The sequence below is a fragment of the Giraffa tippelskirchi genome, chromosome 1, assembly GCF_054371585.1.
Source record: "Giraffa tippelskirchi isolate mGirTip1 chromosome 1, T2T-mGirTip1v1.2.pri, whole genome shotgun sequence".
NCBI lineage: Eukaryota > Metazoa > Chordata > Mammalia > Artiodactyla > Giraffidae > Giraffa > Giraffa tippelskirchi.
This window is the reverse complement of record NC_137275.1, coordinates 165,569,206-165,593,583: the sequence shown is the minus strand read 5'-3', so window position 1 is coordinate 165,593,583 and position 24,378 is coordinate 165,569,206. Positions and strand designations below refer to the sequence as shown.

General features: G+C 37.1%; 1 protein-coding gene and 1 long non-coding RNA gene across 24 annotated transcripts in view; one reads left to right on the top strand and one right to left on the bottom strand.

Annotated features, from left to right (window-relative positions):
* TRPM3 (transient receptor potential cation channel subfamily M member 3) overlaps nt 1-24,378 on the top strand; it is an 885,588-nt gene that overhangs the window by 579,935 nt on the left and 281,275 nt on the right. For 16 of the 23 annotated variants that reach the window (XR_014057945.1, XM_081505094.1, XM_081505047.1 and 13 more), the window contains exons 2-3: nt 22,456-22,535; nt 23,864-24,068. Coding sequence is in view for 20 of the 23 variants with exons in the window: in XM_081505047.1 (XP_081361173.1) it covers nt 22,456-22,535; nt 23,864-24,068 (285 nt within the window). In the remaining 3 variants the exon portion in view is untranslated. Of the gene's footprint in view, nt 1-17,328; nt 17,511-22,455; nt 22,536-23,863; nt 24,069-24,378 lie in introns of those variants that run through there. The other 7 variants (XR_014057943.1, XM_081505085.1, XM_081505081.1 and 4 more) reach the window with 2 other exon arrangements.
* On the bottom strand, nt 78-23,996 carry LOC145511573 (uncharacterized). The gene is made up of 4 exons (XR_014057962.1): nt 23,857-23,996; nt 14,921-15,034; nt 3,124-3,445; nt 78-496 (listed from the first exon to the last, which is right to left on the bottom strand). It is a non-coding gene; the product is annotated as an uncharacterized LOC145511573 (long non-coding RNA).

The window sequence follows — 24,378 nt, the reverse complement described above, 5'->3', positions numbered from 1 at the left end:
GTAAATGTATGTTTCTATATATCTTAACGATCCCCCAAATATGTTTTTCAGTACAGCCAAGAAAACAACTACCCAAATGCTAAAAATCAAGTTCCTTTAATTCAATCCCATTGATTGAAATGTTAGGACATCCAAGACCCATGGATGTCAGAACTAACACTATAACTATTTCCAAAAGCAAAATAACAACTAGGGTCATGTACCCGATACAAGAAGAATATGTCAGCCTCTTTGTACTTGTCCTACAAATCAGCTCTTTTTCAGAGACAGAAAATACTCTCTTATAAGCCAGCGGACTCTGCCTTCCACAGAGGGTAAATGTGATGGACCGGAGTGCACAGATGTCTGGGTCAGAAGAGCTGGCTTTATTACTGGCTCTGCTAGTTGCTTGTGGTGTGACCTTGAGTAAGTCATTTCTCCCTCAACGTCGGTTTCTTCCAACATGGAGCTCAGGTAGAGCAAACGAGATGCAGCACTTGAGAGCAGGATCTGTTAACTGTGAAGAAATCAGCATTTTGGGTATCTATAGGCTCATATGATTTTACTGTTACCTTTCCTAGCTGTTCTAATAAGAATCACTGAAGTCACGTTAGGGGAGAGGAAGTTATTGTGAGCTTAGAGATTGACTAGAATTGGAATGGGACAACCATCAGGAAGCAGGACTACTCTCTCCGTCTCTTTGTCTTTCATAGTCTACCTGGTTTCTTTCTTATACACAGTGCTTCTGCTTCTAATTACACAGGCACTATGGTGTAGTACTCTGATAATACACGTTCCCCTCTCTGAGTTTCTACTTATACCTGTGTTGTTAGCAAGTTGGAACTTTCTCTACCTCAAGACGTCTCTGCATTAGATCCCCATGGTTCCTGGCTTCATTTTCTCTGAGCGTATAAGTTCAGATTATCAAGAAAAGGACTATGATTCATCAGCTTTTCTTTGAGTGTCAGTCCATAAGTCAAAGGTAATGGCTCGCCTTTGCTCTGGACCACTGGTCCACTGGTCTGTTCAGTTACAGCCGTGGGTGGTGCAGGGATACTGGGTGAGGATATGGTCTCATAATAAAAATGGGCACATGTGGACAGATGGGCACTGACTGAGATCTCTAGGAAGTACACTGGTTTGAGTACTTCCCCATAATTCCTGTCTTTAGTACTCTTATATATGTGTCTTTTCACAGTTTGTTACCATCCTATTATGTTAAGTGTTACAGGGAACATAGATATCTAGGGATGTTGTTTTGAGGAATGAGTCCATGGTTTAATGATACCCAGTCTAAAGCAAAGCCACCACTCACTCAGATGAAGGACCAGAATCAGGTTTCATTTTTCTCTGCTCTTTATGATGTATATAGTCATTGGGAATAGTTGCCATGACCTGCAGTCAAACCATCCTTGCAAAGTCACTTTCAAGGGAGAACTTTACCAGTAAGTCAAGGTAGACCTCATATGATCAATAATATGAAGTGGGAGACACAGGATGGGGATTAAGTTTAAAACTAATTTTGAGGAAGGTCCCAGAATACTCAAAATGTCTCACTAACTTTGAAGTTTGGGTGTCATTCTGAGAAAATAAAGTAGCTGAAAAGCCTATGAAGAAGACAGAAACCAGCAGTGATTCCTAAGGCCTGAGTCTCAACACCTGCAGTCTTGCTGATAATCTAATATCCAATAATGGAAGAAAAAGAATACCAAGGTTACTTCTAGAAACATATTTGTTACCATTCCAAACAGCTTTGGCATTTCCTGTTAGGAAATGCTATTTATATTAGCTGCCCTCAGTGTAGCATTTTTCACTGTCTAGTTTGTGACTCTGTTAGAAATGTAGCAAACCTAGCATTCACAGAGGAATGAGTCCCCTTTCTCTTCATTGTTAGATGACACCAAATGCATGTAACCAAATCAGCTAAAGTGAGGACTGGGTAATGTCAAGATACTAATTTATTTGGTCAACTATTAGGCTGAATGCTTTGTGTGCCCAAGAATCTATTGGGTAATAAATTATCATTTTACTCTTTCGTACAGTCTCTTTCATATGTTGACTCTTAGTCTTTTGGCTAACGCAGAAACTTTATACTTTGGCTAAGACTAACTTCGTAGAACTTGAAAACTTAGTGATAATATTATTTTTAGAGCATACTTCTGATTATTTAAGATAATTCATTATTTATTAGGCAAACAGACTGAGTGCTAAATATGCCAGATATGGTACTAATTGCTGAGGAATCAGATGAGAGGCATAGCCCCCACCCTTGAGGTACTTATAATCTGGACAAGGGAATAAACAGAAAGCTTTAGGAAATAGTAGAAAAGTTCTGAGGTCGAGCACAGATTGCTCTATAGAGAATATTTCTATTCATAGCTCACATTTCGTGTAACTAATCTTTATTTGCAAATAACATAATTCATAGGTGACAGGTTTTGGTGTCACTTGAGACATGCGTAAAACTCCATAGGCAGTGCCCTAAAGGAAACTGCAGAAATGCAGAAATGTCCAAAAGCACCATTGTTATGTCGCCTTTTATTAGTTCACAAGAGGAGATGTAATTATTCTGCTAAGTCTTTGTTTGCTATTTGAGAGCAACAAATTAAACCCCACTAATCTACCTCTCTAGATGGTACTTATTGAACCTAAGAGGCTTCAATTATCAACAGCTTAATAAACTTACTAATCTGCATTAAATGAAATCCTTTGCAAAATCACATTGAAACAATGCTTAAGTCATAATCAGCCTGCCTGGTATCTACAGCCTACTGTGGCTGAGCCCCAGAATGCACTGTGTAATCAAATTCCATGTTACTCAAATCTTGGAAAATTCCTATTAGGTGGTTGTATACAGTTTGTGTGTGTGTGTGTGTGTGTGTGTGTGTGTGTGTGTGTGTGTGTTTTGTCACATGAATTCATACAGTGCCTTTTTTAATCCAGAGAAAATTAACATTTAGGTATAAATCAAACAAGAATGTAATTTAAAACTGCTTAAGTTCAGCCACCTACTACCATAAAAAGAAAGCCTAAAAAGAATGTTCTATTCTGCATACAGCAAGCCAGCATTCTGTGAAACAAGTCTTCATATGACATTCAAAGAATATAAGATTGTTATCATGTTATCAATCCAGACCACAGTACCTTGTGAGGTAATAAAGCAGCATCCTTTACGTTTTCAAAAGGAGAAATGGAGGCAATAGAATGTTTCATCCCCAGTCATTGATGGGAACACCAGCTGGCTACCATTCCATCCCTCTATTTCTACAGTCCAGACAAGGGAGGACTCTTAGAACAGAATCACTGAGTGGTTTAGGATTCACATAGGTATTCTCCAGGTGACTCGTATTGATGTCTGACACAGGAGCTGAAGTTGATAGTAACAATGCCATGAAGAACTCATCAGTTAGCCCTTAAATGTTAAATAGTGAACAGCACAGTACAGATGAGGGAAGGGTTCATGCACCTAAGAACACAAAGAAAGGGAGCCATAGAATTAATTGAACAAAGCATTTCAGATTTTTGTCCTCAAGTTTATGGACTAATTAATCATTTAAACCTGTCCAAGGCACACACATGCAAATGCTTACTAAAATCTATCCATTTAGAATTCTGTTGGCACAGTTTTTTTGTTTTTACATTATAAAATACAGAATTTTCTATCTGGGTATAACAGAATCTAGCAAGCACTGTCATTTAAAAACTCCTAGATATTAAAACTTCTGATCCTCTCTATTATTTTGGATTATGCTGATCAAAAATATTTTTCAAATCATCTCCATCAGCGTGTATTTTCTAAGACTTGAAAATTTTTGAGCAGAGGGAAGGTATAACATGTCTAAATTCAGTGGAAAAATATAATTAATGGGCAATCATACTGTTTAACAAATGGCTGGATTTAAATAATGACATCTACTGACATTAAGAAAAGACTGCATACACTCAAAATAGCATTTGACAATCCAGAACTTTTCTAAGATTTTATCCTTAGTCTACAGAATATTAATTTGAAGATCCAAGCATTCAAGAATGATCTGTGGACCCATTGTCCTGAAAATGCACTAACAAACTACAATACCAACAAAAGGAAGGGTGGAGATATATTACATTTTTATTTATTTATTTATTTTCAGTACTTTCCAGCATGTTTTTGTAATACAAAATAGGTAAAAGTAGGACTTGGTGTGTGCCTACCAGGTTCCAACTAAAAAATGGTATGTGTATGTATGTGTCAGGGGCTTCTTAGATGGCACTAGTGGTAAAGAAACTGCCTGCCAATGCAGGAGACATAAGAGATGGGGGCTTGATCCCTAGGTTGGGAAGATCCCCTGGAGAAAGTCATGGTGACCCACTCCAGTATTCTTGCCTGGAGAATCCCCATGGACAGAGGAGCCTGCAGGGTTCCAGTCCATAAGGTTGCATATATGTGTTTATGCACACATACACAGTGTGCATGGGTGTGTGATCAGTGTGATCAGTCAATTCACTGGCAGTTCTTTAAAACTGACAGTTGCCAATGTTTTAAGACTTGACAGTTCTACTGGTGCTGAATATGTTAGGAATCTAGAGAACAAGGCATTTAATTATTGAACACGTAAAAGAGTGTTCCACCCACAATTGAAGGATCAATTTCCTTGGTAACTTTATATTACCGATAATTTTAACAAAGATTTATTGATGTACCAGACACTTGAGGTTCAAGAAGACTGTAATAACATAAATAGATATGGTGCCTCCCCTATGTGAGCCTGAGGACATAGGCTAGCTGCACACTGTTAAGGACAGAAAGTGTTAATGGGCAGAGAATAAACAAAGTACAAGGGTGCTCAGGGAAGGAAACAAACACGTTCACTATAAAGATGGCAACAGGGGAAATAGGAGAAGAAAGAACAATTTGAGCTAACTTCTAAAGTGTGGAGTATGAGAACAGGTAATTAAATTGAAACCACCTCCTTGAAACTGTGGAGATAAGGAAGAACAAAGGTTAGCTAATTTAGTAAAATGCACCCATAATCATTTAAGTGCCTACTGTATTCTAGGAATGTCAGCTCTGTGCCAGACCCAGCTCAAACACCTGTCCTGGACAAAGTTAATGCTTTCCTCCTTTGACACCCTCTGTAACTGTTCTACTTCCTAGTTCTGTGTCATTGAACTAAAGGCCTAACCTCTACTGCCTTGGTGTCCTTACCTGCAAAATTATCATTATGAAAGCATTTAACTTCACAAGTTTGTTATGAGGATCAGATTAGTTAATATATGAAATTAATTAATCTAGTGTATGGATAACTGTAGGATTTCCCAGGTGACTCAGTGGTAAAGAATCTGCCTGCAATGCAGGAAAGACAGGAGATGTGAGTTTGATCCCAGGATTGAGAAGATCCCTTGGAGAAGGAAATGGCAACCCACTCCAGTATTCTTGCCTGGGTAATCCCATGGACAGAGGAGCCTGGAGGGCTACAATCCATGGAGTCACAAAGAGTCAGACATGACTGAGCAACTGAGCATGCATGCATACTGTAAGGGCTATAAATCTGTTTGCTATTATTGCTTTTATTAAATATTGTAATCTTTCATTCCTCTGATTTATTTCCCTCTGAACAGTGCTTTTCACGTGGGAATCTTATTAAAATACAGGTGCAGATTCAGTGGGTCTTGGGTTGGTCCTAAGAATCCACATTTCGAACAAGTTCCCAGATGCTGCGGGTTCATGGACTACTCATCAAGTAGTGCCTTATGGTCCATGAATTGTTGCTGGTCCATGAACTGTTTGTGAATAATAAGTGGAGCAAAAATTGAGAATAAACATTTAGAAATTTTTATAGTGGTTTGCCACTGCCACAAAATCCAACTGCGTAATCAGGTTATGGCATTTTACAAAACTATGAGTTTGTAATGGATTGAAAAAAGTTTTTCAAATGGTCCTTCACCACAAATCATTTGAGAAGCATTGTTCTAGAATACAGTATAAACTTAAAAGTAAATAGGAGGTCTTCATAAATTTTGTACCACCTCATCAACTAAAAGAACTTTGTACAAAGTTCGTGTTCAACAAATATTCTTGAATGCTTGTGAGAATTCATTTAAAAATAAGCGAGTACACCTCTGATTGCCCATTTTCAAATTCTCCATATAATGACTGCAGTCAGAGTTCCAGGTAGCATCAACTTTAATGAAGTACAATTAACAATTTCATGACTAAGCTTCTGTTAACATCTTATGCTTAATGACTATGTAAAGACTTATACATACACTTATACAGGGAAGCCTGGCATGCTACAGCCCATGGGGTCTCAAAGAGTTGGGCATGACTGAGAGACTGAACTGAAAGACTTATACATTACAACTGTAAGCACAGGAGGTTATTTTCTCTATTTGATTCTCTCCTATAAAATATTAGATTTGTACATTTGTAGAAATATATGCTCACTTTTATAATAACTCAGTTTCAAATAACTAATGTTAGAATCTGAACATATACACACATGTATGTTAACATGAGTCCCACATTTCATCCTTATTCTTCATCTACTGTTGCCTCAAGTAGAGGCAGTATTTATTAGGTTGGTGCAAAAGTAATTGTGGTTTTTGCATTGTTGAAATTTGCTTTTTGATATTGGAATGCATTCTAAGTAAATGTGATTATATTATTCATCATTTTAATGTACATGTTTTGCTTTATGTTTTTTTGCTAATGACTTATTACTTGCTGTTTATTTTATATTTATTTTAGACTATGGAAATGGAAATGATGTTAGACAAAAAGCAAATTAAAGTGATTTTCTTATTTGAGTTCAAAATGGGTTGTAAAGCAGCGGAGACAACTCGCAACATGCATTTGGGTCAGTAACTGCTAACGAATGTACAGTGCAGTGGAGGCTCAAGAAGTTTTGCAAAGGGAATGAGAGCCTTGAAGATGAGGAGCATAGTGGCTGGCCATCGGAAGTTGACAACAACAATTGAGAGCCATCATTGAAGCTGATCCTCTTACAACTACACAAGAAGTTGCCGAAGAACTCAGTGTCAACTCAGTGCTATGGTCATTTGGCATTTGAAGCATATTGGAAAGGTGAAAAAAAAAGCTTGATAAGTGGGTGCCTCATTAGCTGACCGAAAATCAAAAAATTCATCATTTTGAAGTGTCATCTTCTCTTATTCTTTGCAACAACAATGAACCATTTCTTGATTGGATTGTGACATGCAACGAAAGTGGATTGTATATGACAACAGGTGATGACCAGCTCAGTGATTGAACTGAGAAGAAGATCCAAAGCACTTCCCAAAATAACACTTGCATGAAAAAACGGTCATAGTTACTGTTTGATGGTCTGCTGCCCATCTGATCCACTGCAGCTTTCTGAATTCCATTGAAACCATTACATCTAAGAAGCATGCTCAGCAAATTGATGAGATGCACTAAAAACTGCAATGCCTGCAGCTGGCATCGTTCAACAGAAGGGCCTAATTCTTCATGACAATGCCCAACCACACGTCACAAAACCAATGCTTCTAAAGTTGAGTGAATTGGGCCCTCATCCACCGTATTCACCTAACCTCTTGCCAACCAATGACCACTTCTTCAAGCATCTTGACAACTTTTGGCAGGGAATGTGCTTCCACAACCAGCAGGATGCAGAAAATGCTTTTCAAGAGTTTGTCTAATCCCAAAGCATGGATTTTCATGCTACAGGAATAAACAAAGTTATTTCTCATTGGCAAAATGTGTTGATTGTAATGGTTCATATTTTGATTAATAAAGATGTGTTTGAGCCTAGTTTAATGATTTAAAATTCACAGTCCAAAACCGTAATTATGTTTGCACCAACCTAATAAAATTAGTATTAATATGTCAAAAAAAAAAGTAGAAAGGAAAAGAAATACTTGTTTGAAAAAAAGAAATGTATGATTTTGGGTGTGTATGTGTGAGTGAAAATCACTATTATATTTTATACTTTTACCTATTTTGTTGTTCAGTCACTCAGTCTGTCCAACTCTTTGCAACCCCATGGACTGCAGCACGCCAGGTTTCCCTGTCCTTCACCATTTCCCGGAGCTTGCTCAAACTCATATCCATTGAGTCAGTGATGCCATCCAACCATCGCATCCTCTGTCATCCCCTTCTCCACCTGCCTTCAGTCTTTCTCACCTTCAGGGTCTTTTCTAATGATTTGGCTCTTCACATCAGATGGCCAAAGCACTGCAGTTTCAGCTTCAACATCAGTCCTTCCAATGAATATTCAGGACTGATTTCCTTTAGGATTGACTGGTTTAATCTCCTTGCAACGCAAGGGATTCTCAAGAGTCTTCTCCAGCACCACAGTTCAAAAGCATCAATTCTTCAGTGCTCAGCCTTCTTTAGGGTCCAACTCTCACATCCATACATGACTACTGGAAAAACCATAACTTTGACTATATGGACCATTGTTGGCAAAGTAATGTCTCTGCTTTTTAATGTGCTGTCTAGGTTTGTCATAGCTTTTCTTCCAAGAAGTAAACATCTTTTAGTTTCATGGCTGCAGTCACCATCTGCAGTAATCTTGGAGCCCAAGAAAATAAAGTCTGTTACTGTTTCCATTGTTTCCCCATCTATTTTCCATGATGTGATGGCTTTTACCTATAGTGACAGTTTTAACGACTGGTCACAGATAGTATTCTAACACATAGAATAGCATTCCAGAGTCAGAAATTTCACGTAAGTGTGCACATTTATGATTTTCATTTGCCATTATATCACCAGCTAGAAGCAGGGTGCCATTCACCAGGAAGAAGTTAGTTTTCTACTAAATATTGGAGAAAGGGACCTAAGGTCTCTTGAAAATTTAGGGTTTGGAGTTTATATTAATAGATGAATCAAAATAGTCTCTGCTCCATGATTTTCAGTAATTAATGTTACTTTCAAAATCTTTATCATACTTCTCTCTCATATGCCAAACAGGAATCTTAAAATAAATTTCATTATCAAATTAAACAAATCTGTGGAGAATTGCTACTTTTGAAAATTTATTCAGAAATGTGGATGTCAAATCATTCACAACCTCCTCCAACTAGGTCATAAATATTATTTGTTTGTATCCCATCAGAAAGTAGTATTCAAATTAAAGACTAAATTCTATCATGACAGTTTTACTCTTCTGACTTTTTTATATGGATCAGTTGTAGATCTGAAAGAAGGTTGGCATGGATGGAGGTAGTAAGTGGGATGTGACTGTGCGAGGCATGTGAGACCTGCTAAGGAATGTCAATTTTATTCAAAGAGTCATGGAGTCACTGAATGATATGGGGGAAGGGAGATGGAATGCCATGAGCTAATATATCATTTTAAAAGATCATTAATAAAACTATTCAATATGATATTGCAATGATTTATACACGATATGCATTTGGCAAAACCCATAGAACTGTACAACACAAAGTGTGAACCCTAAGTAAATTGTGAATTTTAGGTAATGAATATATATCATAATCAGCTCATCATTTAGAACAGAGATAGCACAGCAATGCAAGATGGTAAATAATATGGGAAACCATGGTGAGAAGTAGAGGGAGGGGATATTTGAGAACTCTCTGTACTTCTGGTCAGTTTTTTTTTAAACCTAAAACTTCTCTAAGGAATAAAGTCTATTAATTAAGAGGAAAAAATGATCACTGTTTTCGCTGGGTGGAGAATGAATTAAGGGGACCAATTAGAAAGCCAGCACAGTCCATTTTTAAAAATAGCTTCATTAGCATAGCTTCTTTCAGAAGTGTTTTGCTATCAGAAATTCATTTTGGCATCAAATATCCAAAGAATGAACTCTCTACATCCGAGTGAGGATGAGATGCTAAGGAAATAGAAAAAAATCACATTGCTATCCAATGGAATACAATTTAGAGACTTAATCTGTATTTCTGCACTACCTACTAATATTTTTTACACCTACTTTTGAATTTTTGTTCATTTCTATGTGCATCAAGTTTAAATATATTTAGAGAAAGCTAATAAATGTGTTAGTATCTTCCAGGACCTAAAGTCTTTCAGAGAAATTTTATATTAACGTACTAAGATAGGAATAAGTCAAAAGATATAGGATTTGGTAGGGAGTGTGTAAGGAAATGCATTGCCAATATATAGAAGCTAATGACCTTGAAAACTTTAAACTATCACATTAGTACAACATAACCAGAGGCTGAATTTATGTGGATGGCTTTATTTTCTGCTAGAGAATCTAGTAATTTGACAGAGAAAAATGACTATCACACAGAAATACATTTATGCTGCATTAACCCACTCCAGTATTCTTGCCTGGAGAATCCCATGGACAGAGGAGCCTGGTGGGCCATGGTCCAGGGGATCACAGAGAGTCGGATACAACTGAAGTGACTAAGCACAACTTAATATCTAATAATTATTCATTTCCAGAGAGTAATAGGAATAGCTTTACAGTTACATTGCTAGACCAATCTGCTTATAACTCACTTTTGGTGATAAAAATGGTCTTGATTTGGCCTCAGTTTCTCCAGTTAAGTAATTCTTGATTGTTGGGTTAAAAAAATTACAAATTATGGGCAGACTCTGCATATTCTGATGGGAATGATCATCAGAATTTGATTTATTGTTTGGTTGGGAATGAGGGCAAGAGAACACAAAGTTCTGGTCTTGAAAACTCTCTCAATGGCAGAACTAGAAATGTCAAGTTATTAATTAATTGTGATAATGTCTTAATAATACTTGAAGTCTTATTGAAAAAGAATTAGGACTTGACATGTGTGCCAGATTGCTAAACCAGAGGCATTCTTAAGAATGGCTGGAGTCTGGGGAGAATTCTTTCAGGGATTATTTATTAATTCAAATCTCCTTATGTGCTTTGTGTTCAGTAAGCTCAAAACTGTGCTCTGCTACATTTTTGTTTGTTATAAAAAGAATAGCGGTTTCATGAATTTGTAAAAATTAAAACAAAATACTCTCTTATTTCAGAAAAGTAACCTCTACACCTATCTTGTATACATTAATGAGGAGCCAATGACAGTGCTCTCAAGTTCTGATTCCCATAATCCTTAGCTCTGAGAACAGAGCTTGACCTAGAAGATCACCAAGAGTAAGTCCTCCCCCAAGTTTAAACGACTCAACAAGACATGGCTAGGATGCGTGTCTCGGGACTCTTAATCAGCCATGCTTCCACTAGGCTCTGCCTTTGAATGGATAAAGAAAATCAGGATTTCAGAAATAAAATCATGCAGCCAAATTTGTCTATACCTTGTGAGGATAAAGAGTTTGAACTGAACTTAATCACTCATTGATTAAGAAGAATCTGTTTCTTTACCCAAAATACTTTAAAGTAATTAGGACTGATGATAAACTAAAAATAATAAAAATAAGAGAGAGAGAGAGACTGATTTCCTAAGTAGTTAATCCTTATATGAGAACTCTACTACAAATAGAAGTACAGCTACTTATCCATTGTCACTTTCTTCTTAACATCTTCATCCTCCCAGAGCAAAAGACACAAACAAAATAAAAATCAGCCTCTGAATCTATGATATTATTTGTCACATAAACTCCATGTTTCTACTTAACAAAATGTACCAATTTCATGATTCAGCACATTTCTTTGGCTTCTGACAAAATGAGAATGGTGCTGGAATGAATTGTGAAAGCTAAGTAGAATTAAGGACTTAAAGGATGACATTACATCACCCTAGCTCTGCATTTACTTGACAGAAAACAAAGTTGTATTTCCCACACTTACAGCCTAGACCAGTTTTATATGGCTGACTCCACTATAGTTATGCTTTTTGGTCAATGAAAGCAGTAAAGTTGCTAAAAGTGTGTGTGGAACTTTTAATTTTTTATGTCACCATGTATGGAAACAGCTATTATATTCAAGCAGATGTCTAATCCTTGATCATAAATAGGATACTTTTGAAATAGAAGTCTATATCCTCATTTCAATTTTTTCAGCAGGCTTTTAGGCTTGATGAAGTGTATATATATTTTTATTAAGATAAGAATAATTAAAATGCATTTATCCCACCACAAAGAAGGAAAAAATGACTCACCATCCCTAAAATTAGTCCTGGAATATACAGGCTGCAAGGTTCTCTGTACCCTCTGTATCCTATAGAAGCAGAAGGACTTTGGCTCATTAGGCTGAGCCAATAGCTGATGTACAACTTAGTGAGAGACTAAACCTCTGTAGGCCCCAGTTTTTAATTCTTATAATGGAATTTTATGTACCTACCTTACAGAGTTATTGTGAATATTGCATAAAATACTATGTGAGGAAGCATTTGTGATCTGTAAAATACTTTATAAGTGTAATATATTACTGCTATGCAATAATTTACTGATTTATAATAAAATAATTTTTCAAAGAAATGTGATATATATTTTTGTTTATAAAAATTCTGTGAGGTTAACATTCATATATATTCATAGTAAATCTATGTAGAATTCTGCATGTGTTTAGGTATAATTTATGCAATATGACCTACTGACAAAAGATGAGTTTCAGTTATAATTGTAAAGCATGATTTATTGAATTTTTTGCCTAACTAGTGGTAAAAATATAATCTAATTTAACTTTATGTTATGGTGTATATGATTTAAGTTTAGAGGCTATAAAGTGAATTTTAGTACAAATAATTTAATAATTTATATGCTAATTATAGTAATTAAAATAATTTAGTGTAAATAACTCACAAATAATTATTCCCCAACTCTGACTAATTAGGAATGAGAAATTAATATTTCCACATAAACAATGTCAAAAACAGGAGGAAGAAGAAGGGGAGTGTCCTGGACAAGGCTTCAAAACTCCAGTTATGCCGTGATAGACTCAGAATACTGTGTGTTTGTAGCAGAAATAGGCAGTGGGGGATTATAATTTTGACATGAAAACAAATAATTTTAAAATTATATGACTTTTCTCCTAATGGAAGTGTGAGCAAGGTATGGAAATGGATCAGTAGTTGTGGTAATTCGTTCTGTCTGGCAAGTGGTCAGCCAAGCTTGTCAAAGAATACAATGTTTTGTGCAGGTTTTGGAAGAATAAACAGGTGTTTGCTCAGCATAGAAGCAGGAACCTAGCCTTCCAGGTGAATGGGCCAGCGTATTCAAAGGTTGAGGAGCATGGCACAGCATGGTGCATTAGGGAAACAATCAATAACCTAGTATACTGGAACATAATGTGTTTAAAGATTGGAGGGAGATGGAGTGATTTGAATAGATAGTTTCAGAGGCAGATCCTGAACATTTTAAAATACTGAACTGGTCTCATCTTGTTGAGGATGGGAAACCAAAGAAGAGTATTGACCAAGGGATGTCCTGGTTGATTGTTTTAGGAAAACCATGTTGATGATATTATGCTTCAGAGGCACTGGCTTTGTCATGTTTCTCTGGCACTGTTTTACTTTATAGGTCAATGGGAGCTCTGAATATTAGAGAACACAATACATTTATTGACATACATTAGAATAAAAACAAGGAACATTTAAGAGAAATTGGCCTTGTGTTTCCCAAACTTCCTTTGCTTACGAGATACCATCATAATTCTTTATCTTCAAATCATTTTTAACCTAATTTATTAAATATTTTAATGATTCATTTTTCATAACTCCATAAAAGAAAACATATGATGTCTCCAAACAATAATATTTGTCAAATTAGAGGTTTAGCCATTGCTTAAATATTATATATTATTATAAATCCAACTGTTAAAAGAAAAATGCATCTGGATACCACCTTTAGGAAACATGAGTCCAAGTCCATCTGATGTCATCATCTTACAGGTGAGGAATTGATGTACAAGTAAATCAAATGTTGTCCCTAAGTCACCTGTGTGTGCTGACTACATCCCAAACATAGTTCTTGGTGTTGGAGTGACAGCACTAACAAAATAAAATCACTACGCTCAGGAACTTACATTCTAGTGGAGGACATAGACAATAAATACATAAAGACTAGGTAATGTGAAGAGCTGAGGAAAAGAAAGGGAAGTTGGAGTAGAGAAGTAGAGTAGAGAATGATGACTCAGGTGGTCCTAGTGTACTGATGAAGCAAGTTGTGGGTGATCTGAGGATGCAGCTGTCCAGGTAGAAGGAAAAACAGAAGTAGAGGTACCTGAGAACTTGCCTGACATGCTTGAGGAAGAGCCAAGAAAAGCTAGTGCTGGTACCATGGAAGCCTGGTTCTTAGGACCATCACCCCCTCCCCTGCTGTCCCATTAGGCTACCCCCTTTCTCTATTTGCACGGACTGATTAGTACACACCCGTTCCAGCCCACTGCTTGTTTTATTGGAATGCCGCCATGCTCATGACCTACAAGTGCTTTTGTGCCGCAACAGCAGAGTTGAGTGTTGTGACAAAGACCGTGTGACCCACAGAGAATCTAAATTATTTACCATCTGGCTCTTTACAGAAAATGTTTACTGAGCCCTCCTCTATATCATTCTCTTGTTGATGTCGTTGTTGTTAAGTGTAGACATCACAGAATGGAGTGCTTTGTACATCTTTATAAAAATGAAATACAAATCATCCCTGTCAAAGTCTAATGTATACTTGTAGAAAATCTGATTTCATTTTTTCAACTTGAGTTATGTACCAGTGGAAACTTTTTAATATAGTCAAGTGTGATCTTTTTATTTAATAATGAATTGGGAGAATAAGTTAATCTGTCATTACATAAAGTTAGGAGTGAAGAATAACCACAGTTTGCATTACACTTGTGGTTTCCTCTTGCTAGTATTCAAATTATATTCTCTCTAAACTACATCTGAAAGAGGCTGGTGATGTATCCTGTCAGGAGTTGGAGTTGCATTGTTGGGTAATGAATAGGATTTTTAAAAGATCCGCATGGACAGTGTGGCCCAGAGCTAAAATCTCTTTGGAACTAATTACCTTCTCAAATCAAAGGGTCCTGAAGATCATCTGTAACCTTATAGGTAAGAAATGCTGTGCTGAGTTTACCTGGGGTTTCCTTTTTCACTTAGAATGCTCGTGGTTCTGGTGACAGTATTTTTGTCTTTGGTGTAAAGTTCATGGAAGGTGACTCATATTCTTGTCCCTATCAAATATTTCTCTCTAGGAAGAAAAAATAAGCAAAAAGAAAACAACAAAAAATAAGTAAGACTAGAGAAAATAGGGCTAAAACATACATGGGCAATATTTACAAGATTCAGTGTGGATCTGACTGAACTCAGGTCAGATGAAGAATTGAAGTAGTATCTAGTGAAGAAGGAAGATGAGAAAGCTGAATTTTTCAAATATTTCTGACATAGGATTATCTGTAACCAATTTTAGTCTCATAATCTACAACTGCGAGGTCAGAGTCTCTCAGATACTTGCCTGCAGGCCAACCCTCCCCCTCTTCTTCCTTCTCCTCCTCTTCTCTGTTCCCTTCCCTGCTCCTCTCTCCCTCCCCACCTCCTCCCTCCCCTTTTCTCTGTGCACCATTATCCTAAGGTCGTGCTTAACAGTTGGAAAAAAAATCTGGAAGTCTTCTGGCCACAAAGAATATAGTTTAATGACTATAAATATATAGTTACAGAAAAGAGAGAAAACTTTGGAAAATATAAAAAAGCAAAACAAAAATAAAATTAAAAATTAACTAGTTTTCCCTTTAGTATATTCCCATCTCTGTATCTATTTAAAATTTGTAATCATTGTCTACTTACAATTTTGTCCTGCTTTTCTCAGCTAACAATAGAAAAATGTATATTTCTCTATGTGATTACATAGTCTTCTGAAACCTGACTGTGATCATCAAACAGCATGAACTATAGTTTAATTAGCCTCCCATTGAGGGACTTTTGTTTCCAATTCTTCTGTATTATAAAAAATGTTGCAGTGAACACCTTTGTGTGCTCAAATCTCTGATGATTCCCTAAGAATAAAGGCATAGGAGTGTTACAGCTGCATAGAAATAAGGGTATGCATATTATTAAGGCCATCACCACATACTATTCTCCTGCTGAAGACTGTCAAAGGGACTTCTCCATCTAGTGTTTAATGCTAACGTTCAGTCTGATGATTCATTTGCATTTTGCTTATTGTAATGTTTCCTCAGTTGAAAGTCACTTAGTAATTTGTTACCTGCTGTCTCCAGGGAAACCTTGGTAAGTGAGAGACCAGAAGATGGGGGAGTTTGAAAGATCCATCCTGGAAACTGCAGAAAGGCAGGGAGAAGGCTGTGGACCTGATCCTGATCAGAGATAGAAATGAGTCACCCAGTTGACACTGTGACTCTCAGGGGGTGCCCCCATAACACATAGCAGGCACTTTGACAGGAGATTGTGGGAAAATGAAGCTCAAAGTGCCACTGTCCTCACAGGTACGCAGCCCACAGAGTTGATAACAAACATACCTCTCAGCCCTGAATTCCATCTGCAAGAAGAGATAAGTCCTTTGGAGATGAAGTGTTCACATACTCACTTTTTAAAAAATATTTTTGCCTTGTTAAAAGTTGAACTCTCTTCTACCCGGTTTGTTCACTTATCTAGCTAAGAAATACTGTTATCTAAAAAACTTACTCTTGGAAGATATTTGAAAGAGTTCTTTTGTGTTGTGTGAGCAAGAACTTCTAAGTTGCCTTCACCCCCACCCCACCCACCCCCAGATAAGCACATCACAAATCCGCTGCTTCCAGCCTGCATCCATGTGCTATAACAGTCCCAGCTCATCTTTTTTTAATAGGGAAATGGGGGAGTGTAGGTTTCTAGTCACACAGTTACAGTTGTGGGGGAGGGGCTGCAGGATAAGACGTGTGATCAGTTTTATTATTATTATTTATTGACATTTCAGAAGTTGTGGAACATCACTGATAAACCCCAACTTTATTCTCCTTGGGCTCACATTCAGGGACTCAACTATTCTTTTGAAACATTCAGAGATTTTAGCAGTTCCTCTTTAAAGAAATGCTATCATTCCATCCTTTGGGGAGGAACGAACAATGCTGCTTGTGTGTTCAAACCACTTGGAGCATTAATATACTGTTTCTTTAGAAGGATTTGCTTTCCAAAGTTGAACTTTTCAGAACTCAGAACACCTTATCACACTTTCACAAGGCTTCTCTCTGAAAATGGAAAAAGGAAAGGGGGGAGAGCCTGTCAGGACTTGTGCCAGTTAAATCCGATCTCTCCGGGGATTTGTTTTTCTTCTGGCGTCAGATTAGATGTTCAAATCAAGCAGTGTTTGAGGGCTGCAAGGGAATGTCCATGGGATTCTTAGTGAGGCTAATCCCAAAGCAGCACATTCCAAGGGGCTAATCTGCCCAAGTTCATTGCTTACTTGAAACGTCTCTTGGGGGAAGAGCCCGGCAAGTGACTTTTTTTCCGGTGGGCGGTCATAAGAGCATTATTAACGGGATGACCAACCCCAGATGCAGCAAAATGAAAGCAACAGGAGCTGCTCGTGGGACTGCCTTTGCCACCACTCAGAGTCAGTGCTCAGGTAAAATGATTTCAGCTCATTTTCTTCTTGTTCAACTTCCCGGTATTGGATCTGGGCATCTAGAGGAAGACCCAGGGAATGCCAGGGAGATGTTGAAGAAAAGCAAAAGGTAAAAATGAACACAGACATTCAGTACCTTGGAGTCTTTGATATTTTGTTCTGATTAGGGCAGAGTGTAAATTTTAAACCTGAGAGTCTCAAAATGAGGAACGTGGTAAAATTTTGCTCATAATTTGCTCCTAAGAAGTTAGTGAACTCTTTTTTTTTCTTTTTCTTTTCTAATGTGCGATTACTGGTCTGGGTTGGTGTCCTTCTGTGAAGTTGCTCTACCAATGGGGGGATTGCAATAGCAGTTTCCGAGGCTTTCTGGAGGCAGATTTAGTTACTATTCCTGGCTGGAGACAGTCTTAACTCTATAGTGAGTGGGGAGTAGGTGGTAAGAAGAGTCATGTAAGTTTCAGGAATTAACGTTTATAGCAGAGTCTTTGTGAAAAACAGTTGAAACATTAAATGAAACAACTTAATTTTTTTTCTTTTTTTGCTTCCTATTATTTTGATGATTTATTGACTGTACAATTGACTTTCAAAATTCATATGTACTTTATTCTTTGAGGGTAATATACTTTGTTCGAAATGTGAACGTCCTTATTTTTGTTTTGAAAAAGATGTCTTTTAATTCTTAGCCTTTGAAAAATACTTCCTTATTATATGTCACACATGACTGATAATACAGAAAGACAAGAAAGAAAATAGCCCTTCACAAACTCAGCCATGGTAATGTGACCGTTCTACCTTTAGAAAAGTGATTTTATAAGGGCTGGTAGCAGTCACCTTTTCTAAGAGTACAGGAGTCCTCCAAAGCATATTTTAAAAGGAAAGATTTTCGGGCACACTGTTGAAGTTTTGTGTTAAAAGAGAATTAGGGTCAACTAGAAACATGGCATGTCAAAACTGTTTTATGCTTTCTAACATCAAGGATAGCCATTCTAACCCAACTTAGTTGGATGTTGCAGCCAAGTATAAAGCTTCACAAAGAGTAGTTCAAAGCCTTTGAACAAAGGAAAAGGGAATTAGTTTAGGGGACAAGTTAAATCATGATTATACACCAAATATGCCAGGAAAATGATTTTAAAAATATAATATCCATCTACATTTAAGACTGAATAAAAGCACAGTAAAGTAAAGCCCACAATAAAGCATAGTAAATTGTACATGATGTTTGGTAGAATTGCTAATTTGTATGCTCTACATGTACTCTTTCTGTTATATATTATGCTTTCTTTCTCAAAAAAAGAATCCAACTCAATCATGAATGATGGAAAAAATTTTTTTACATTTCCTTTCCCCCCCACCCAATTTTCTATGCCTTTGTAAGAGAAATTGTTAGTTTGCTAATAATAAGAAGTAGAAACTGATCCTTAATCCCTTCGCTGACAATGAGGTAACTTTTCACCTTTAGGAAGGTAATTAAGTTGCTAAACCACATGCAAGTCAAATTACTTAAAGACCAACAAACAAGTTAGCAATCCATATGCAGTCAGTCTTACTACACTCCATCTGAGTAAAGCTTCTAGGACCTTCCATGTTGAAACCAGGATCTGTAAGTGAGAGAAATAATGGAGGTGCCCTTGAAATTCTCAGGGTGGGAGTCCTGTGTGATTACATTTCATTGTTGTAGCCATTATAATGATACCTCCTTCTTTTACTTTTCTTATGTTCTTATGTCTGCCTAATGTCCCACCTCAATCCTTGACCTCAGAGAGAGAGGAACAGAGAATAGAGCGTTGATTACTTCACTTGTGGGAACTGGAAGGAGGAAATAAGGAGGGGAAAGCTGCAAGTGTGACCTGGTTCTCAGACATGCCTCTACAAGGGCACTCCCAGGCCTGCCCAGATCTAGGGTATTTTAATACCAATAACGACTAATTTGGAGAGACAGTTGAGCAGAGTGGGTAAGAGTATGAACTCTGGAGTCAGACAGCTCAAAAATTCAAAGTCAATCTTCTAATTTGCTACATCTTACACAGACACGACATAATAGTAGTAATTCCCCCATGGGGTTCTTATAAGGCTCCATGGAGATAATATATATAAGGCACAATTCCAGGCACATGCTAAATCCCAAATAAAAGTTAGGCACTGTTATTACCTACTGAGCACCTACTAAGTGCTAAATGCTTACACTGAATCATCTACTTTGATTAATACAATTTTCCAAAGTAGCTATGATTATCCTCATGTTATAGAAAAGGCTCAGAGAAGTTAAATAAATTTCTGGATACCTTGTCTGTAGACAGTCAGGCCTTCTGGGAGCATATCATCTCCAGTGTGACATAAAGTCAATTTAGGTCAGATCTGCTATGGCAATTTAATAGTGTTTCTCATTTAAACCTTTATCTGAACTTTTAGTACCAGACCAACGTAAGACTGGTTCCTCTTCTGGAAGTGAAAACTTGCTACCTAAATAATGATAACAACTCTGTCTTTCAGGCATTATGGTTGTGCCCATTTTTATAGATGAGGAAAACTGAGGATCAGAGAAATTATATGTCTTTGTTGAAGCTGCAGTCTCATTCATACCACTTTTCTAACTTCAGACATCATTCTCTACCCATCATACTGCCATTCTACTTTCTCTCAAAGAGTATTGATCAGCACTCCCTGAAATTCCCAGATGCTTTCCCAAAAGATCCTTCTGAATGCCAGCCAAAGTGGGCCCCCAAAAAGTGAAAGTATGCTCTCCCTTTTCTGCTCCCCAAGGTGTAGGGAAAGTTGGTTTCAGATGTCCAGAGAGGAATATTTTTACCATCTATCTGCCAAGAGATATAATCAAAGAAAGTATTCAGTTCCTAGGAAAAAATCACAGCCTCTGAATAGTTTAATTTACAGGCTTTTTACGAAGATAAAGACTGGTTATCTACGCTGCTAAGCTTATTTCTGCTGCAAAGATGTAGCCACTAGTTTTTCCTACATTTTTGAGAAGAAAAACTTTGAGAATAGACACTGAAGCTTTCTCTATGCTGAAATTACAAACAGAACTGCAAATGTTACCTTTGTGGTATGACAGTGCAGAGGGTCACCTGGACCCAGGATCTCTGTGGCAGAGTGGCTGCTCCTTTACATTTGGACAATGTATAAGTGCTCAGAAATTATGCGACCCAATTATAACCATGACTGAAACAGGATGCTGGTCCTTTGTACCCCTCAAGCATCCACTGTGTTGCTACTTTCAAAATGTGCTTCTTTATGCATCTAAGACAACTATTGCCTTCAGTGCCACATGCTCACATTGACTCCACTGTGAAAGAGGACAGAGATGCAGTATTAAGGGGCTGAGGACAAAGTCCTTAGTACAACTTATACAGCCATTTGGGTCCTTAGAAGAGTTAGTATCAGTTATAGTCAACAAAACAGGGACTTGAAACAGTCAACATTGGTCACTGAGACAGGCCAAGTAAACAGCTTGTTTACACTTTGGCCCTGTATGTATTTTTTTAACTTTTTACTTTATATTGGAATCTAGTTAATTAGGGCTTCCCTCTTAGCTCAGCTGATAAAGAATTCACCTGCCATGCAGGAGACCCCTGTTCAATTCCTGGGTCAGGAAGATCCCCTGGAGAAGAATAGGCTACCCACTCCAGTATTCTTGGGCTGCCCTGGTGACTCAGCTGGTTAAGAATCTGCCTGCAATGCAGGAGACCTATGTTCGATCCCTGAGTTGGGAAGATCCCCTGGAGAAAGCAAAGGCTACCCATTCCAATACCCAGGCCTGGAGAATTCCAGAGACTGTCTAGTCCATGGGGTCCAAAGAGTCAGACACGACTGAGCGACTTTCACTTTACTTTACTTTACAGTTAATTAACAATGTTGTGTTAATTTCAGGTATACAACAAATTGATTCAGTTATACATATACATGTATATATTTTTTTTTCTAGTGTTTTTCCCAGTTAGGTTGTTACAGAATATTGAGCAGAATTTCCTATGCTCTACACAGGAAAGTAGGTCCTTGTTTGTGATCCATTTTAAATATATTAATAGCAGTGTGTACATGTCAATCCCAAACTCTCTGCATATTTTAAAAGTAGGAATTTTGTTCTGATCCTGGGTTAGATAGAAGATGACACCATGTAGAAATAACATTACATGTTACTCTACCAACTTCTATCTTAACCACTCGCTTAGAGAAGGAATCTTCTGAATAGTTTACTGGATTTCATAGGAGACTCCTAAACCATTTGCAATGCTGGTAAAGAAAGGGGTTAAGGGATTAAGGATGGACACTGTTTGGGAACAAAGATGGTACAGTTTGTTGGAACTTGCTTTATCCTTCTGGGAACCTAATCTCAGTGGCCAGGCTGCTGTGTGGACAGTCCCAACAATGTTCATTCTAAGAAGCTGTATTTCGTGTGCTGAAAGGCATGTGGGATGCCAAAAAATGTGGCATCTACTTTCCTCCCAAAGGCATTATCTGTGAAATTTTGGACTGTGATGAAGGAATTTATCTTCCTTATGTTTCCATCTCCTTTTTCCCCTTCCATATTCAAGCATTGATAATTTGGATTTTAGTGAAAGCATGGTGATAGATTAGGGCTTGAATTATGTAATTTCCTCACAATTTTTCTTTCTTTCTATAAAGAAAATCTAATGGAAGTGTCAGCCATGAAAACTTTATGCTTATTTAGGTATATTTCTTCCTTCCACTAATACTTGTTATCTAAAGAGTTACAAACATACTGCTCTATAGCTTTTGTTTTCTCTGTAAATAGCATGATTTTTCTGTTCTTCAGAAGTCATTATAAACTTGTATATAGTTCCATTACCAGCATTTTTTATTATGGTCATTTTCTTTTAACTCTCATATTATAACGTTAAAAAATCTAATCAGCAGATTCTGATAGTAAGGGATTTTGTTATATGCAGCATTTATGTGTGAAGTAACAACACTTTCAATTCAGTTTATGAGATATTAGTCTGTTAAGTGTTTATGGAATTTTGCTTTCTAGTCAAAAATACTTAAAGGCTGTGTTCCCCTTTCCTCTTCCTTTTTTTCAGGCTCAGAAGTCCTGGATAGAAAGAGCCTTTTATAAAAGAGAATGTGTTCACATCATCCCCAGCACCAAAGACCCCCATAGGTAAGCTTGCTGTCTTTATAATGTAGCAAGAACTTGAAGTAGCAGTTATGGGAACAAAACTATGATAGTACTCACTATCCATTGCAAGAGAACCGATGTGAAATTAAAGATCACTTTTTCATTGTTACTGAATATCTTTGAAGTAATCTTATATATACACACCATATAATATGCCATGCCTGTAGTTAATTCTCTGAGAGCCTGTACAAAATAACAGGTACACCCTCAGGGAGGGAATTCATCATTGTCTGTAAGAATGGATTTTATATTTATATATATATATATATATATATATATATATATATATATATATTTAGTGTGGTTTCCCTTTCCAGCATTTCATCAAAATGGTTAGTTTTTACCAGCATGCTCAGCTACAGCGAAAAAGAGACTTTTAAATGAGATACTCCTAGCAGATTACTGATTAGACTGCAGACCTTCAGATTTCTATTCAAGAACATTTTTAAAATTCTACTTACTTCCTGATGATCAAAAGTATAGAAAGTATGAAGCATTTGAGATAAAGTAATATATGAATATCTGGAAATGCCTTTATGAAAAGACAATATAATGAAGTAGTTTAAAATAATAGACTCTGGAATCATATAAACCAGCTGTACAACCTTGAATACCTTTAACACTATAATATTGTACCCATACAATGAATGTCACACTGTTAGTATTTAATAAATGGTAACTACATATCAGTATTATTGCTAATAGTCATAGTAATGCTAGTAGTAAGTACAAGCAATGTTTTCATGATGAAAGAAACAAATTTTGTTTTCAGATATCTTATGAATAACTTTTTCTTGTTTCTTCAAGAAAAGTTAAGTTGTAAATTTTTATTCTCAGAATTGGATATTTGACAGTGAGTGTCAATTGGGAAAAGACAAGTTAGATTCTTACTCACATATGAGTGAAAGTCCTTAGTTAAATGTACCTGTTGAAATTCTCCCCTTAAACCTGTTCAGTGGCCTTTGTGCAAGATTTAATAGATGGGAGGAGTGAGAAGTAGAAAAATCTACAGGGCTTTCGTTCTTAGGTTCCAGTCCTGAACAATATGGCTGGTGTGAAAGGGGGTGGGTTCGGAAAGATGGGAGGCACATTACAGCTAGAGCAAAATGAGGAAGGGCCAGAAAAGAAGTGTATTAATTTGTCAAGTAAATCCTGAGTTCACCATTTGTCAGGTATGCCACATATGGTTTCCACCTGAAAACTGACTTGCTGGCTTGCTACAGTTTGGAGGTTTCTCCAGCAGATTGCCTTAAATGTGTATTCCAGTTGTCACTAATACAAGGGGTTCACTTTGACCTCTTACATTATAGGTGTTGCTGTGGGCGTCTAATAGGCCAGCATGTTGGCCTCACTCCCAGTATCTCGGTTCTTCAGAATGAGAAAAATGAAAGTCGCCTCTCTCGAAATGACATCCAGTCTGAGAAGTGGTCCATCAGCAAGCACACTCAACTCAGCCCCACCGATGCTTTTGGAACCATTGAGTTCCAAGGAGGCGGCCATTCCAACAAAGCCATGGTAATCAGAACACTGTAATTCACTTCTCAAATTCTCTTTCAGGTCCTTCAGAGGAGTGGTGAAGAGCTGGCAATTTAGTCTTTGGGCTAAATCTCAACTTTGCCAGTTCCTTCCTGGGCAACCAGCTCTAATTATGTTTCTGCTATGCATCTCTGCTCTTCCTCTATCTAATGGGGGAAAGAAGACCTTACTTTCAGAATTTTTAAAATAATTAGTATGAGATCAGACCTAGTGACTATTGTTTTTAATAATAATAGCAAGTAGCTTTCTATCATTATTCACTGTTTGTTGTTTTATTTTCTGGCTCTTA